General features: G+C 41.0%; 1 protein-coding gene across 8 annotated transcripts in view; it reads left to right on the top strand.

Moving 5' to 3' along the window:
- Positions 1–16,863, top strand: part of abi1a (abl-interactor 1a) — a 47,329-nt gene that overhangs the window by 19,877 nt on the left and 10,589 nt on the right. For 5 of the 8 annotated variants that reach the window (XM_051410827.1, XM_051410829.1, XM_051410830.1 and 2 more), the window contains exons 3-6: positions 7,915–8,091; positions 12,113–12,127; positions 12,784–12,887; positions 13,507–13,659. In XM_051410827.1, coding sequence (XP_051266787.1) covers positions 7,915–8,091; positions 12,113–12,127; positions 12,784–12,887; positions 13,507–13,659 — 449 coding nt within the window. The remainder of the gene's footprint in view (positions 1–7,914; positions 8,092–12,112; positions 12,128–12,783; positions 12,888–13,506; positions 13,660–16,863) is intronic. The other 3 variants (XM_051410828.1, XM_051410831.1, XM_051410834.1) reach the window with 1 other exon arrangement.

A 16,863-nucleotide genomic window follows, 5' to 3' on the forward strand; every position in this document is an offset into this window, starting at 1 on the left:
TTTGACAGCTCTATATAAACAAGGCTGATTAGCAAATACTTATTTCCCTCTGCACAAGACACAATCTTTAGCTGTGATTCAGCTTTTGGTGTTTGTTATCTTTATTGTTGCCTGTGCTCGCTCTCAGCTTGTATGTAAACCTCAGAGCTCAGTCAGGATGCCGTTTGGCCTCAGCCCAAAATTCAGATCGGCTAAAGTCAGCCGAGGTGTTTCCATATGTGCTGTGTTAGCAAACAACGCATCGACCTTGGCATGCTGTGTCCTGACTCTCTTTTAATAGAGGCTTTTTTCTCTCTGCTGGGAGAGACAACCTCTCCAGAGTTTCACACTTCCAAGCCTCGCAACCTCCACTTCTGACTCCATCATGCCACACATTGGGTTGTTACATTTACCAGAGGAATTCAGTTTTTGAGGGATGTTTGACAAGAAACTGCCAAACTGAGCTCTCCCCAAGGGGCGTCTGACCTCCCCATTTTGGCTCCGAGCGCAGATGGAGCTTCAACATTCTCTGTTTTGCACTAACTGCTCAGAGAAACAGCCCCACCGAAGGGCCTTTGGACAACTGTTTGACTGCACAGATGACGGGCTTCAGATGTGCTGGCTGTAATCACGCTGAGAAACAGACCAGACAAAGAGGCATTTGCTCTGGTTCAACAGCCGTTTTGGCTCAGTGCAGAGGTGGGGGTGTTGGATTGCACTGCTCCTACAGATGAGGCCAGACACAGTGAGGAGGAGAAGACAGAAGACTGGGAGCTACAACAGCCCAGAGGGTTAAAAAGCAGGCATGTGACCGGAAGTTTACCAGTTCAAATCTAGGATAAGATGCCTTAGAGCAGTTGTTTCTGAGGGTTGGGTCACAAGATCAACCTGAGGGGTCACGAGATGATTGACAGCAAATAAGAAGAAAAACCATTTTTCAAGAACATTTTAATATTTTTCTTTTATTCTTAGCTTTTTCTTGTGAAATACCAGATAGTTTTACATTGCCCAAACCTCTGAAATGTATTAGAATGTAGATCTGGGTGTTCGTTTGAAACTTTTTGATTTGACTATTGCAAATAAAATAGCTGAGAGATGAGTCTCGGTGCTGATACCAAAACAGTATTAGAACTATAAACACATCTTTCTACAAAAATCATTTTCTTTTAAGAGGCCAAAGAACCCAAACAAATGTTTTAAATAAATATTTAGCATTTCGGGAATGAATCTTATTCACTTTGTAGCTGAGACTTATTTGAGAAATTCATACAACTTTTATGCCTTTCTGTTAAATAAGAAGCTACAGCCAGTTAGCTTAGCTTAGCACAAACACTGTAAACAGAAAGAAACAGCCTGGCTCTGAAGGTAATAAAATCTGCCTACCAGCACCTCTGAAGCTCATTAATAAGTTGTATTTTGTTTGCTTAATACATACAAAAACAAGTGTAAAATGATAACTTTACATGCCGTTAATGCTCTCAAAACAAAGGCATCTGTACAAGAAGTATCGTATAACATACTGTCAGACATTGACAGACATTTAAATCGGGAACTGTTTGGTCGAATAGTAAGTGAACAAGATTACTTGGCAGTTGTTGAAACTGAAAACGCATTTTGGTTGGCACCAAAAAAAGTACTCAACCCTATTTATATGAAACATGAGACTGAGAAAGTATGCAAGAATCAATTTTCTCACCGGGTTTCATTTGACTCTTGACTGTTAAAACATGGCTCACATAGGCATTGCTTCATACAGTCAGAGCTCCAATGTAACCAAAGCAAAGATGCCAGTTCCTCCAGCAACAGGAGTCTCAATGCACATTGATGCAACAAAACCACAACATGTCTTAATGGTATGACTGAATGATCCCATTTCCAAGCTCTATATGTGTCTATGTTTCCACATTACACAAGGGAAACATGTCAAGGACCCTTCTCTGAGGATGTTATTTCAGGAAATGAAGGAAATAACTGTAGTAGAAGCCAACCAGGCAGGTTGAGAAAGGTGGGCACAGCAGAAAAAAAAGCACACTTCAGCACTTACAGCATTTCATCATAAAATAACTACTGGAACACCCTGAGCATCCCAAATTGTTCTAATCCGCTCTCGGGGGTGAACGTGGGTAATAGTGTGGAGTGCGAAGCAGGGCTTTGCCAAAAAGAGCGTTCAGTGCTCAGTCACCTTTTTCTTGGTAAAATAACAGAAAAAGAAGAAGAGACGTCCATGTCCTCATCAGGCTGTCTTCACCTGTTAGCGGCTTCAATCATTGTGATAAATCCTATCACGCAGTAAGCCTGAAACTGAGGTTCAAATGTGTTTAACAGACGTGCGCTTCATAGTCATTATCACCCCGTAATCCCACAGAACAAGGATTTCCAATTCCTGGACTGCTGTAAAGCCAAGCTGATGTTAGCTCTCAGCCAGGAATGGCCTTTAATAAGACCTTCGCAACGTCTTATTTCATAATCATGTGTGGTTCTGGTAAATGACATTACACGGCAGTAAAAATAGTTCATGTCCTAATGTTCTTGGACAGCGTACCAAAGGGAACATAGTACTTTTCAGTGTGTTTGTGTGTAGGTGTGTGTGTGGTATCTCAGAGGAGCAGAAAAAAGATGCCTTGCTGAAACATTTTCTTGTCTTATAATCATCCGCAGTCGACGTCTATCATTAACGATTGGCACATTTGTCTGGCCTGGCTAGCCACACATGCACACAGACACAATGGTATGTAGGGTGTGTTTGTCTAGCAGCAGGCTTTTCCTCTTGTTGTGTGTAAGCTTCCTACTACGCCTACAGTACATGCTCTGCAGCTTTTTTTTTTTTTTTTTGTCCGAGCGTTTGTGCATAGCTGGCATTTTATTGAGGATATCATCCTGCGGCCAGTCTGCCAAAACGCTGAAAAGGCTGTTTTATTTTTTTTCTCCAACTTGTGCTGAGGTGAAATCAGCTGTCTCAATTCCATATCAAAGTCTACAGACATTTTCTTTTCTTTCTTTCTGATGTCTTCTTACCTCACCCTCCATAACAGTGCGCGTTTGTGTGTTTGTCTGGTGGGAAGTTGTCAAATTACGTTTGCGCAAGGCTTCAAAATTCCATTCCTGGACCTCTGATTGGCTGCGCTGCTGGACTGAGAGATTTATGGCCCTTTCGCTGATTTTGTATGAATGCATTCTGTAAATGTGTGACCTGTTCCCAAAATACTCCAAACCCTACCTGACTCTCCCCCTTGTCTGAGCAGTGTAAATCAGCGTGAGGGAGAGAGGGTGGGTCAAAGTTCACTGCGGGAAGAATTTAGTACTACATTTTCAGATGTATGATTCACTAACATAATAAAAAGGTGCTGGATACAACCTGCACCCGTATCTCCATTGCAAACACCCAATTTATTGTTTAAGCTTTCAGTCAAACACTTGACATACCAAACACACACAGAATAATACACGATGGGGGAAGAGATAGTCTTCATTTACACACCAGCTGTGATAGAAAAACAAACTGTTACAAAAATTACACAGTATTTTAGGAAGATATGTTTTCCCTTTTAGATGTCACTCAACTTTTTTTACATATTTTTTTTAAGGTTTACCCAAAAAAATACTCAAATTAAAAAAAAAATAGAACCCACTGAAACATAACATAGAAGTATGGGTGGGCTATGTTATCCATAATTTATATCCCACTATCAGCTGTTTATAATGACATAACCGGAAATTAATGTCTTTATTTCGCTAACCGGCAAATAAAATATCTGATAAATCAAGTTTTTCCCCAATGGGCAAAAAATACCTGTCTGTTAAAAGACAGTATAAAGACAATAGCAAAATCAGTGACAGATGACAGATTTATATCATGTCAGAATATATCCTATTGTCAACCCCTAAATAGAAATAAACCTTTGTCACTGCCCAAATTTAAGGTAAAACAAGTACACTTACACAAAAGCAGTGAGACGAAGCAGAATGACCTAAAACATAATAAATAACGGGATAATGTTTTGTCAACCTAGGAAATTACCACAGAATGAGCAACAGACCATTAGTACATATTATGGCATAGCTTTCAAGTCAAAGTCATCAGTATGCCCCCTAAGGTTATTAAGAGTCCAACTTGTTGATCCTGATGTTCCTTTTTCCAGTATGCCCCCCCCTTAGATTCCCATTACTGAAATGCTTCTTCCATTCAGTCAGTACAGATAAATCTTGCACTTTAGGCAAACAATAACAAACAAAGTCACAAATTGGGGCTGTAAAGCAGAGGAATGTGCAATCCTCCCTAATTGTGTGGAATCACCGTCTTTGCTTAGATGAAATTCAGGCAAATAACAGATTGAAATATGAGCAAGCAAGTGTGTTTACAGGCTGTCTCCCAATCCACACTCCAGAGGAAGCTGTATTTTTACAACGCTGGGTCTTTTGACATGATCTCTTTGGTATCCTAAATAGCGACCCCAGACTTCACAGGTTGGTGAACGATGACACAATGTCACGTCATTAGATTCATGGGTGTTGAAGTTCAAACATTTAAAACGGCTGACCCTGTGTCCTGTTTGGAGCTACAAGCTTTTAAAGTGCAGCCGCAACCAAAATGGCAACAATCTGGATTAAAAAGAAATAAATAACAAATCACAAATATTTAGGCACTTGTTGCTACTAACAACACAACAAGAATCTCTCATCGTGGCAACCACTGCACTGACTCACTCGTATCCCAAAATGGTATAACTTTTCCAGTCCAAAGTGATTGGCTCGATTTTTTTTTTTTCTGTTTGGCTAGAACGTGTGGATGACGATGATGGTGTTGGCAGCAGTTCCACTGTATGACCTAGTTCATCAAACTAGTCATATAGGTGTGTGACTCTTCCATGGGTGTGGGAGGAATTTGGTGGAATTAGAGGGATAGAGGAAAAGACAAAACTGAAAAGATGCAGAAGAATTGGGTGGAAGGAAGAGAAGAGCAGAAGGTAATGGAGGCGATGAATAAAAAGAGCACTTCAAAAACGAGAAAGGCAGCAAGAAGTGGGTGCCCTTAAATCCTGAAAGCCTGTAACCGATGGATTAGCCGTACACGAGAGCCAAAACTGCTCAGTGTTCTGGGAAAACACCCGCAGGCCTCAAACATATGGGTGACAGTGGTTGAAAACACATGTGAATCATCCACCTTTTTTAGTTTGGCAAGATGTATTCAGAGTTCAGTCTCTTTCCACTTAACAGATGGACCATTGGGATCAAGTAAATACCTTTTTAGTGCCAGTTGAAAACCAAGGGAAGTGTTGAGGGAAGGGGCAGGCTATTAAGTAGCTATTGCTCAGATTGGAACTCCCCAGTTGAGCCAATCGAAAGGGTTCAAGCCAGAGTGCAGTTTTCTACTTAGCCCTTTTAATTTTTGTCGAATCCATTTAACGTTCTTTGGGCACCGGACAGTGGAGTAGAAAAAGCACTCTCGACAGGGTGGTGTCGCTCGCTGAAAGTGAAAGTTGTGGCTTTGAATTTACGCTTCTGTCAACACTTCTGTAACATTGGCCCACACTGTTACGGCAGGGCTATTTTCTTGGCATACAGGAAGGAGATGAACTCACACAACTTCGCCTTCTCACTTCCCTCTTTTGCCAGCTGCGATGATGTTTGTCCACCCGCAGCTCTCTGATAAGGGCAGTATGTTCAGCCAAGACCAGATGCTTTCCCTATTTGGCTACAACCTTTCTCTTATTTGAGGAGGAGTTTCGGTGGTTTGTAGTGGAATTCTTCCTCTTTGAGTTTTGGCCGAAAACACCTTCTTCCCCATAATATCTTTGTCATTACCATGCCTCATGACTTTACAAGGACTCCAGGTGAGGTTGGTGTTTTGGGGTCACACTGAGGTGACGTGATGAGGTTAAAGCTTTATTTTGGAGGTGAAACCTAGAATGACTGAGCTTTTCCCTCCTCTACTCCTTCCTGTGTCTGGGCTTATCATAGTAATCACTGAACGCCATCACTCCCCTGCAAATGGAAGCCAAAAAGACTGATTAGATTTTGGCCCAGTTGTTTCCAGACGATCATGATTTATGACGTGGCATTATCTCTGAGCTGTGTAGTCAAGTTATTAGCTCAATTCCAATCGTAGTGGAGGTCTTACGCATTGCAATTTAAAGTGCTGCTAAAATGGAATAGTTGTGCATTGGTTTGTTCGCCTCATTGGGAAGACTTTGTCACCACTGTTCTTTTTTTAATATGAGCCTCTCGTGTTCTGGCAGCCCAGCTTTGGTAAAAAATGATGACTGTAGTCAATGCTCTGTCATCCCTCCTAATTCAAACAGACACAACAGGGCATTGGAACAGAACGGATGTTTCCCCTTTGTATGGGAAGTCTCCGTGGGAGCAATTATGTATGAGACACTTTGCCTGTTATGAAATATTGATTTAGTTTTATTCTGTAATTTTGAACAATCCACTTTCTTATACCCTTCCATGTCCTGTAAGAAGAACATTTTTTAAAAATGGATACTAGAGCCTGTCATCTCTAAGCCCTATATCTCACTAGACCTACAGTTTAACATCAGACTTGATATTGTACAGATGTCAGCACTGATGCACTGTACTGGACTACATATAAGTCCACTAGTGTTGTTGATTCCCCTTAACTCTAGGATGAGTGATACTTGAAGGGTGAGTTGTCCATACAGTGGAACAGTGCAGCATGAAGACACAGAGCTCAGCCCAGCTCCAGATCCCTTTGGCATGAAAGGAATCCTCTGTTGGCGCTGGACGCTCACTCCTTCCCCCCCTTGTGAGAGACCATCGTTTTACTGGTCTGCCCTCAGCAGACATTGCAGCCTTTCATCTCTCAGAGGAAGGGCAGCTGCTCCTGGGCTCCTCTTGGTTTGGTGGGAGTGTAAAGGCAAAGCAAGAAATGGATATTAAGTGGCATGTGATGGTGTTGAGATGTGTAGATTCATGTTTTTTGAACATGATAGTTGATTTGACATTGATCGAGTGATCGCTTTTCAAGCAACAATGTGGTTCTAGCTCCTCAAATGTGAGGTTTGTAAGGGATCTGTATCAAGATTGCTAATATATTAGCTTGACTATCAGCCGATTTATCATTTTCATATTTTTTGAACTCCCAAATATCAATATCAGCATCAAAAAATCCTGTATTGGTCGGGCTGTAGGTAGTTGCAACCCTCGATGATTTGATAATCAAATAAATGCTAACCAAGGGGACCTACTTCAAGGCATTCCCTCTGTATGATGAAACCCTGATGGCAAACCAAAACAATGCAGCGTTGCATGGTTTCTGAGCTCTTCAGTAAGTTATTTTTGTCATTTGGAGCCAGCGGTGTGCAGGGTTTCCTAATGCATCTTTAAAGTAATTAGTTTTTTAATTAATCGAACATTGCTGCAATTTCAGTAGGAAAACAGTCTTGGTCTCCAGGAGCATAAATAATGCATCACAATTTGGCCCTTGCATTCTGCAAAAGGAAGATGAAAGAGACATTTCTCATTGCTAATAGAAATCTATGAGAATGTGGTTTAAATACACAATAGACTTCATTTTATTCTGCTGAAATATGAATGCAGTGTTCCTTCAGTCACATTTCATACCATCACTTTCAATTCTAACGCATCACTCTCCATCTTATATTTTTGTGTATTCATTGTACAATTCATTTTTGAAGTCAGAAATGTTCAGACACACATGCTTTGGTCATTATTCTGTTCAGGACCCGGTCTCTACCGCAATCGATTTTATTAGTGTGCATTGAATGTTGTAAAAAGATTATGACCTCCAGTGATGAAAAAGCACAGACTCATGATTTAATTAAGCATCCTTAAGCTGCTGTATGACGAGTTCATTCAATCCCAGAGGTCCCTGTTGTACTGCGCCTTTTCTGTGTTTTCGCTTTGGCATCGCTCACATCCCCTCTTCTGTCCTCACTGTGTCATTTACAGACGGTGGACATTCACAAAGAGAAGGTGGCCAGGCGGGAGATCGGGATCCTGACCACCAACAAGAACACATCGAGGACCCATAAGATCATAGCACCAGCTAATATGGAGCGACCGGTCAGGTACATCAGGAAGCCCATTGACTACACTGTACTGGACGACGTCGGCCATGGTGTTAAGGTGAGCGGACTTTCTCCTTCCTGATTTTTATGTACTTTTTCTCTGCTTTAGATCTGCTCCCCGATCAGATTTCTCTACACTCAGTCCATTAGTTTATCTCTGCTTCTGTTCTTCCACTTTCTTGTCCTACTATATCTAATTTTCTTCCCTTCCCCCTCCCTTCTTTCTTGCCAGAGGTATTCCTATCCCTTCTCTTCTCTCTCCCACTTTGACTCGTTTTCTCGCTCACACTCTCTCTCCTGTGCGTTCTCTTTCATCTTCAGAAAGCACCCCTTCTGACCCTACAGGAATATGTTTCAGTGTGGGTTGGTGGGAACGGGTTGGGGGTGGAGATGAACTAAAAAAGTGATTACATCATATAGCTTTCAGAAAACAGCTCTATTCTTAGAGCGTTGTGAAAATGGTGAGCAGAGACAATTTTGTGAGACGTTTTTAAAGGCACTTAGGTCCAGACCGCCCTCGTAATCGCGTTCTCCAGTTTCTCTAAGCCTTCGCACAGGAATGATGTTGTTACAATCTGATTTGTACTTTATTTTCACATCAGTACAATCAGAAAGGTTGGAAAGAGGCTGTTTTTGCTCCGATAAACTCTCCCAAGTAGAAACTGATGATCAAAGTGTGACATTTTCACTCCCTCTCTGCCATTAGAGCTTTAGGGGTTACTGGGTCGCCCTGACCGTGGTGGTACTGACATCATTTCCTGACGGCCGCAGGCATTTTTGCGATCTCCATCCCCCCCCTTTGAGCGTCCGCTTGTCCCATCAATCAGCCAATCAATTGCAGCTTTCAGAGAGATTGGATTAGGGGCCCGCCATTACCGTCCCGTGTTGTCACTCTCAATTTACCGTATAGAGAATTACATGGGACCTTTCCGTCAGGGTGGAAGAGTGCGATGTCTAATGGGAAGCGAAGCATTTTATTTGGTCGTTTCTCACGACAGCTACCAGATTTTATGAACATTATGCACTTAAAAGTGTTCTTAAAAAGTGTTATTATTTAAGTTATTATTAAAGACACATTTTTGGAAATTTGCTTATTCATTCTCTTTCCGAGCATGAGATGAGGAAAAAACAAAACCACTCTCATGTCTGTATGCTAAATGTGAAGCTAGAGATGGGAGACTGTTGGCTTTGCTGAGCATAAAGATAGATAGTATTTCTGTATAACAATTTAGCATTCATATTTGTAGCTTAATTTTTAATATCCATAAACCTATAATAATAATGTTGCGTTTAACATTGAAAATAATTAAACATGAACACTTTAATTTGATAGTTAGATGCCTGAAAGTGGGAACATTGTTAATCAACAGATTATATTACTAATTGCATTTAGCAATTATTCTACTTTTTATTAAATTACATGATCTTCATCAGCAGATAGTGTCTACCCAGTAGATTTTATTTTATTTTTACTTATTAAAAAAAAAAAAAAAGCAATTTCATAACATTAGGGCAAACTCTATGTGCTGATGAAGATCATCTGATGTGATCAAAAGTTACAGAACAGCTGCTAAATGGTATTTGAGGTGAGTTTTTTTTGTTAACTGCTATTTCTAAGGTCAAGAATCCATATACTGTTTTAATAATGTTCATACTTTTTAAACTTAACTACATTTTATATAATCACAGGGCAAAAATCAGGCAAAATCACCATGAGGTTTCTGTGAATCATCCACAGTTCTGACTCTGCTGTGTTAGATTAAGTAGACGAGTTGCTCAGAATTAGGATACCACTACATCATCGCACAATAGTGTCAAATTACTGAAACCATCGTGCTTCATGGCTGCTTCGAGAGTGTTTGATGCATCTATTTTAGGAACATTACGTATTACTCTGGGTCTAATCTCAGTGGATTTTCTCCTTTAAATGTCTTTATGCTGCATTTAGTTAGTGAATATGATCGGGAACACACACACACACACCGGCAGCAGTCCTACATCACTCACCTCCTCTCATCTATGCATGTCACAGCCCAACGAGCCAATCAATACTCCATATTCATTCATATAGTATCCTGTGATGGCTGCTGTCAGATGCCAGGCTTGTATAGAATATCTATAGCCATGGTTTACTTACTGACCAGAATCAATACTTTAATGGGAGTTTAAATCCTGCCTATTGCCTCCAGTTAACTGTGAAACTCGCTACATCTGTGAATGTTTGCACTGGCCTAAATATTGAATTGGTTTTACGGCCTCAAACAGTGTTTGTATAATTAAACACCAAAGCACGAGCTGTAATAGAGAGAAGAAACGGCATGTAGCTCTTACATACTTTATTGTTTAGAAGCTTTTCAAAAATCCAAAGCAGACAAAAAGAAAAAGAGGAGTGGAAAGAAAAAGAAAAGAGAAGGTGAGATTAATCTAGTAGATACTCTAATTCTTCTCTGAACACAGCAGCATAATATACTGTAAATAATAAGTGAAATCTCCCAACTGACAGATCGGGATGTTCCTGCATCTCAAGGTGTACCGACAGACTGACATGATGCTTTTTAGCTTTAATATAAAAAGATGAGATTTACTCTTCCAGTCAGCTGATGTTTAATCTAGTCAGCGGGATTTCAGGAATCCAGGGATGATTATGTCAGATTTTTTAAGTTAGATTGCAATCCTTTGATATGTTAATATTGTTAGAGTTATGAGTTCACAAGATTAGCTTAAAGGGATAGTTCAAGGTTCAAGGTCAAGGAGTTATAACCCTTAGGATTTCAGGCCTGGTTGATTTGGAAACATAGAATAAAATCTATCTGTACCATATTGCATTATATAGCATCACATTCTTGCGTTAAATTGGATTATGCTGAATCAAATCGTGTCGAATCGCACCGTATTGCCGGTTGCCTCATATGTTTCTTTAATGTGTCAGATAGTTGGCAACGTTTGGCCCTAGTTTGGACTAGATATGCGTCCTTGGTGACTACCCTAACCTCAGGAAGCACTTGTGTCCTTTATACTGAACATTTACCCAACAGACTCACCTAACTCTGACAGCATTGCTCTAGATTTTCACCCAGGTGCGACATGCTAAGCCTTTTTGGACTATAATGACCTTAATCTGAACCTGACTGTCCATAATTCAACTTAGATGTTACTAAAGCATTTCCACACTGACAGTCTGGTTTGTGCTGAAAAACAGATACAGAATGTGTCAGGAAGATAAGGGAAGGCAGTAATAGGCCTCTCTAGCATGACCTAGATTGTAAATTGAATCTTGTCTAGTTCTGATAACCCAGGGAGAGTGAAATTTGAACGTGAAATTTACCATTCACAGCGGCACTGAAGGCGTTTACGGTTTTTAAAGAGGCAGAGATCACTTCATACTGACCTATGCCACGAATTTGCCATTTGTTTCATTTTCTCTTTCTCTCGTGGTCTTGTGTGATGCTACAATGCTTTCTGCAAAGGCCACTGGGGAAGCTGCATTATAGATGAGCCACTTGACTCTGCAGTTGTCAAACCCTACTGTTATGTTGGCTCTATATTCTCTTTGACACCAGCCCACACAAGTACTAAGGTGGTGTTTTATCACTGCCAGTAACGTGATCATTTGAAATTATTTTGAGTACGAAACTGCAAAACAGGAATTGGGTGAACACATAGGTACTCAGTAGATGTAAAATACATATTTGTGGGGCAGCTTTTTGATGTACAAAGGTAAATGCTTCAGTCTCAGACACCCTGTTAAGATAAGATTTCTTTCACTTGGGCACAATAGCTCTACCATCAGATCCCTGCAGTTTCCTTCCAGTCTGACTGTGGTACTGGGTGTGGCACCGTGGGTCTAAGTAAAGAGAGCAACAGTCACAAGCCACAGTGCTTTCCTCTGGTTGTATGACTTGTAACTACTGACCTGCCAAGGTCTTGCTAAATGTTTATGCAGTGTAAATACAACGAGGAGTCATTTTTCTCCTGCCAGCGTGTACTTTGACTTCTACTGATCCGTTTAGACATGGCCATTTTGACATGCCCTCTTTCTGTCTCTCTCTTCTGTTTTTTTCTCCCTTCGCCCACATAAGTGGCTAAAAGCCAAGGTAAGTCTGGTTTGTCACATGACCCCTTTTACTATAATGTATTATTGATAGATTCGTCCAACTCCCTTTCACAGAAAATCCCTGTACATGTGGTAATTGTTGTCATTTCCCATGTTATTCCCATTAACCGACTTGTTCTGTAGTCCTCTTAGCCCAGAACACAATCTGAGGCTCTGTAACATCCTCCTTGTCAATTTACCAGCGGTTATGTGTTGTTATTTACTTTACACGTCGTGTAGCTGTCCATAAATGTTCTCTAGTTTATTTAAACTCCCTTTTTATAGGCTTCCCAGACAAAACATACACTGTATATCCTTAAGTTTCTTGCAGAGTATTCCTAAACTGTAAAAAAAAAATTTGCAGTAGTTACTTTGTGCATCTGTTAAGACACAAGTATTTTGCAAGAAGCCTTGTTGAAACAACCTGGAGTTTTCTAACCTGCAATCAGCAGCAGACACCATGTGACTTAAGCACAAGCTGGGTTGGCATTACATAACCCTTCAAGTATTACTAACTATAATATTTACTGTACATATATGATGTTGAAGTGTTGTCATCTGGGTAGCCTATAACCTTTGATTTTAGTCAGCCACACTGTCTGTCAATTAATTTGTTTGTTAAATAAGTGTCTCTGGGGTTTTTCCTTCTAACCACAGCAACATGGAAACAATCAGTCAATCAGAGGAGGAACACTATCGAGGACCAATCCGCCGACGCAGAAGCCGCCAAGCCCTCCCATGTCAGGGCGTGGCACGCTCGGGTAAGATTTCCATTTCAGTCACCATGAAAGGAAGACTAATCCTCTAATTATCAAACACTGAATGAAAAAAACAGAACTCTTGTGGGGGCGATTAAAAGAACACGCCGTTAAAGTACATCACATTCATTTATTATTGGGGATTTCTTTTTGGCATTTTGTGCTTTTTTAAAAAAATAAATGTGAGGTGAAGAGTAACATAAAATAACACACTGAACACACACTACCCACTGAGCTATGACATTTTAACTTGAGTGTGGTTGTGTGTTTATGGTTTTAGCTCATATAGTGATGTAAGTGAAACTTCAGAGAAAAGGGATCTAGGAAAAAGAAAAGTCTGGGAACTTTTATCGGTTAGTGAGGACAGGTCTCACACCCTGTTGAACCCTGTCGCCGTGTGATGCATGGCAGCATTCGGCGACACTAATCAGATATTAAACTGCTGTGTGCTCACATCCAGCCCGTAGTGCACAGCATCCAGCTGGGTAAACTGATAGGATTTACAACGCTCTGGTGAACACAGCCTCACAGTTTCCATCGTAGGATTTTCACTGAATTATGATCATTCTCGTCCTTGAGTTGCCATTCATTTATTTCATTTTCTCACCTTCGGCTGCTCCAGACGCAACACGTCCTACAAGACCCTGGAGCCGGTGAAGCCGCCCACGGTGCCCAATGACTACATGACCAGTCCCGCCCGACTAGGCAGCCAGCACGGCCAGCAGCACAGCCCCGGCCGCACGGCGTCGCTCAACCAGAGGCAACGTACTCACAGGTACATAGGAGAGAACATAAGAGGAGGCACAGTGTCTGTCACACAAGCCGTACGTTCTAAACATTCACAGCTTCACAAATGTGGGGATTTACTGCTTTTCTTTGTTTTATATCATTGTAGCTTGAACGTCTTTGGGTTTTGGATTTTTTGTTACTTGAGACAAACAATTACAAGGTTCAGTCATGGGCTTAATGAGCTTTGATGCAATTTAAACTGATAGCAGCCAGACAATGCTCGTATGGTTAAGCTTGACATATGAAGTTGCCCAAACAAACTTCATGAGTATAAAATCTCTAAAATCTGCAACTGAAATGTTAATCAACCTTGCACAGCTTTTAATGCAGAGTGATACAGGTACTTCATACTTTTTTTTCCCATTTGTGGATAGGTATGAGTGGAACTAGTGTTTCAGCTACACCTCTAAACCGAACGCTAAATGTGCACTCAGTGTTTCAGTAATGTGAGAAAAGCATCTCTTCAAACACCACCCCCCCTCCCTCTTTGCCAGGTAGTTCTAATCTCTTCACTTAGTTCAGCAGCTTATAGCACTTGCACACCTCTTCCTCCTCTCTGCCGCACTAAATCCAGCATTTGTCTGACAAGGCTCGGAGGGTTTCTTACGCCAGCCTGAATCACTCCAATATTAATATCTGTAAAAGCCTCTGATATAAAGTGCTGTTTCAAAAAACCCTAAGTCAACTACAGCATGGAAACCCTTGAACATGGCTCTCAAGGATTGTTACCCAGAAATCTCCACGTAGAGAAAGCCAGAGACGCCTCCATCAAATTTGAGTTACGAGTGACTGAAGTCGCCTCATTAGCTAAAAAGCCTGTTATGCTGACTGTGATGCTCATAAATATTACATAACTTTTTATTTTTTCCTACCGTTGCCCAACTTTCCATGTATGTTTGCACAAAGCTGCTCAGTCACACAGACGTTCCCCAGTTCTTCTTCTATTTTATCAGTTAAAACCAAACTCCAGCTCTTCCTGTAATTTCTGTGCAGCTCTTCTCATCTGTTCAGCATCACTGTGGTTCAAAGACACCCTAATGTCCCTTTAACAAACTGATGCTGTCCTCAGAGTCGGGCTGCACCCACCCTGCTTCAGCTAATATTGCTGTGGCATCACTATTTGATTATACAGGCTTGAAGTCGGCTGTGCTTATTCAGCTCATCAGTCTCTGCCATCCTCAACTGAGATCTAAATTCAATATGAGCCTGTGCTCCATGTTCCCTGTTATTATCTAATACCTTTCTGTAGGAAATATTTCACCATCGTACTGTATGCAGGTATTATTGTTTTTAAAAAAAACTTGTTTATTTGTCACCATATCTTGGTGATAAAATCTGATTACCTGCTTCAAATATCCAAACTAAACAGGATGCATTTAAGAGTGCGTGACCCTGTGGATGAAGAAGGACACATCAAAATGCAATAGATTATTTAAAAAAGAAGTAGACAAACAGTGTTACTTCATCTTCTTTCAAAGTATTTTGCGTGTCCCACTTTTTCAAAATTGTTCTTCCTCAACAAACATCTACTCTTCCACTCCTAAATCAACCTAAAAGTAAAGAGGGTCTGCCTGGAGGCCAGGGGGCTTTGACCATGAGGTACAACGGCTCCTCGGTTCGTGTCCACCCGGGGACCTTTGCTGCATGTCGTTCCTCACCCATCTCCCATCATTTCCTGTCATCTCTCACTGCGATTTCTCTAATGAAGGCATAAAGCAAAGTAAAAAACTTAAAAAAAACTAGGAAATTTTACTCAAAAGATTTCAAATAATTTTTAAAATGTGAGCACCATTTTGTAAATTATATCCAGCTTAAAGTTTAAATTGTAGTTTAAGCACAGTTGTGTCTTTTTATAATTTTTTTTTAAAAATGGGACTGGTTTATGTTTTTAAAGACTTGTGTTGGCGTGTGCAGCAGAGAAGCATAACTATACATAATATATGAACTATGAATATAGTGTGTTTTTTTATTATTTTCTTTTTCTGCATCAGACAAAAAACATTAGCTTCCTGTTTATCTTCCTGTCACTTGTATTTTCTGTGCCCATCACCTTTCACATTGCAACGTGAAAATAAACATTACATTTGCACTGAATGTAGCATAGTTTATCTTTTTTATACACCAGTTCTTTAAGAAAAAACAGGTCTGGAATCCTGTTGTATTAGATTATTTTGCTAGATTACAGCAACCCTCATGCTCATCCTCTGCTGTTTATGCACTTTGGGTTATTTATGTGCATCTGAAGCCTCAATATCAGTTCTCAGAATGTTTCAGTCTATGTTTGATTATGCTCTGGGCTACTCTGTAAAGTCTATTCCTCCCGCTTATGTCGAGTCATATCATGTCACAATGCCTTAGTGCCTTAATGCTTTTCACATATTGTTTTCACTTTTTGTTCCTTTCACTGAGCAGTGTCTTTTTCTTCATTGGCTCCAGGGATTGTTGTCAGCTGTGAGCAAGTGAGCTGGAACTTTTTTTTTTAAGCCTAGCTGATTTATAAACAACTCACTGTGTTTGGTAGAGGCTGAATGAGCAAGGCAGGCAGGAAGGTGGAGCAGGAAAGACGGAGCTCAGTGTTTTTTTTTATTTCACAGCGAGCATTTTGAAACAAAGAGGGAAAGGATGGGAAAAGCAAAAGCTGGGGAAGAGATGAATGGGTTAGCGAAGGAACGGGTAAGTTTTATATAGGGATTAGAATGGATAAATTCAGAACATGCAGATGGGGAAGTGATGTATGACGTTGACTTCAAAAGAGGGATCACACGATATTGTTTAGCCTTTATCCCCACAGACACTCCTCTCCCACTGCCACCAACATCCTTCAGAGGGGCAACCCCTGCTGGTTGTGCCTGGAGAGCCCGAGGGCTCGACTGACATGGATCAGAGTGGTGGAGAGGGGGATGATGGGGAAGTGAAAAGGGGATAAAGAGATGTGTGTGTGTGGGGGGGGGAGCAAGAAGGGGTTCGTAGGGATGGAAGGAATCAGAGGAGACGGAGGTTTGTGGGGGGTGAGGGGTTTGGGAGACGAATGGGGGAATCAGTTTACAGGCGGTGGGGAGATGAGAGGTCGAGGGATGGTTAGGGGTGAGAGGTAGGGAGAAGGATCAGTTGAAAAGCAGGGATGAAAGAAGCAGGAAAAAGGAGAGGTGGGGGTGAGGGGCTGGGAGTAGAAATGAGGATCAAGGCCAGC

The sequence above is a fragment of the Dicentrarchus labrax genome, unplaced genomic scaffold, assembly GCF_905237075.1.
Source record: "Dicentrarchus labrax unplaced genomic scaffold, dlabrax2021, whole genome shotgun sequence".
NCBI classification, from domain to species: Eukaryota; Metazoa; Chordata; class Actinopteri; family Moronidae; genus Dicentrarchus; species Dicentrarchus labrax.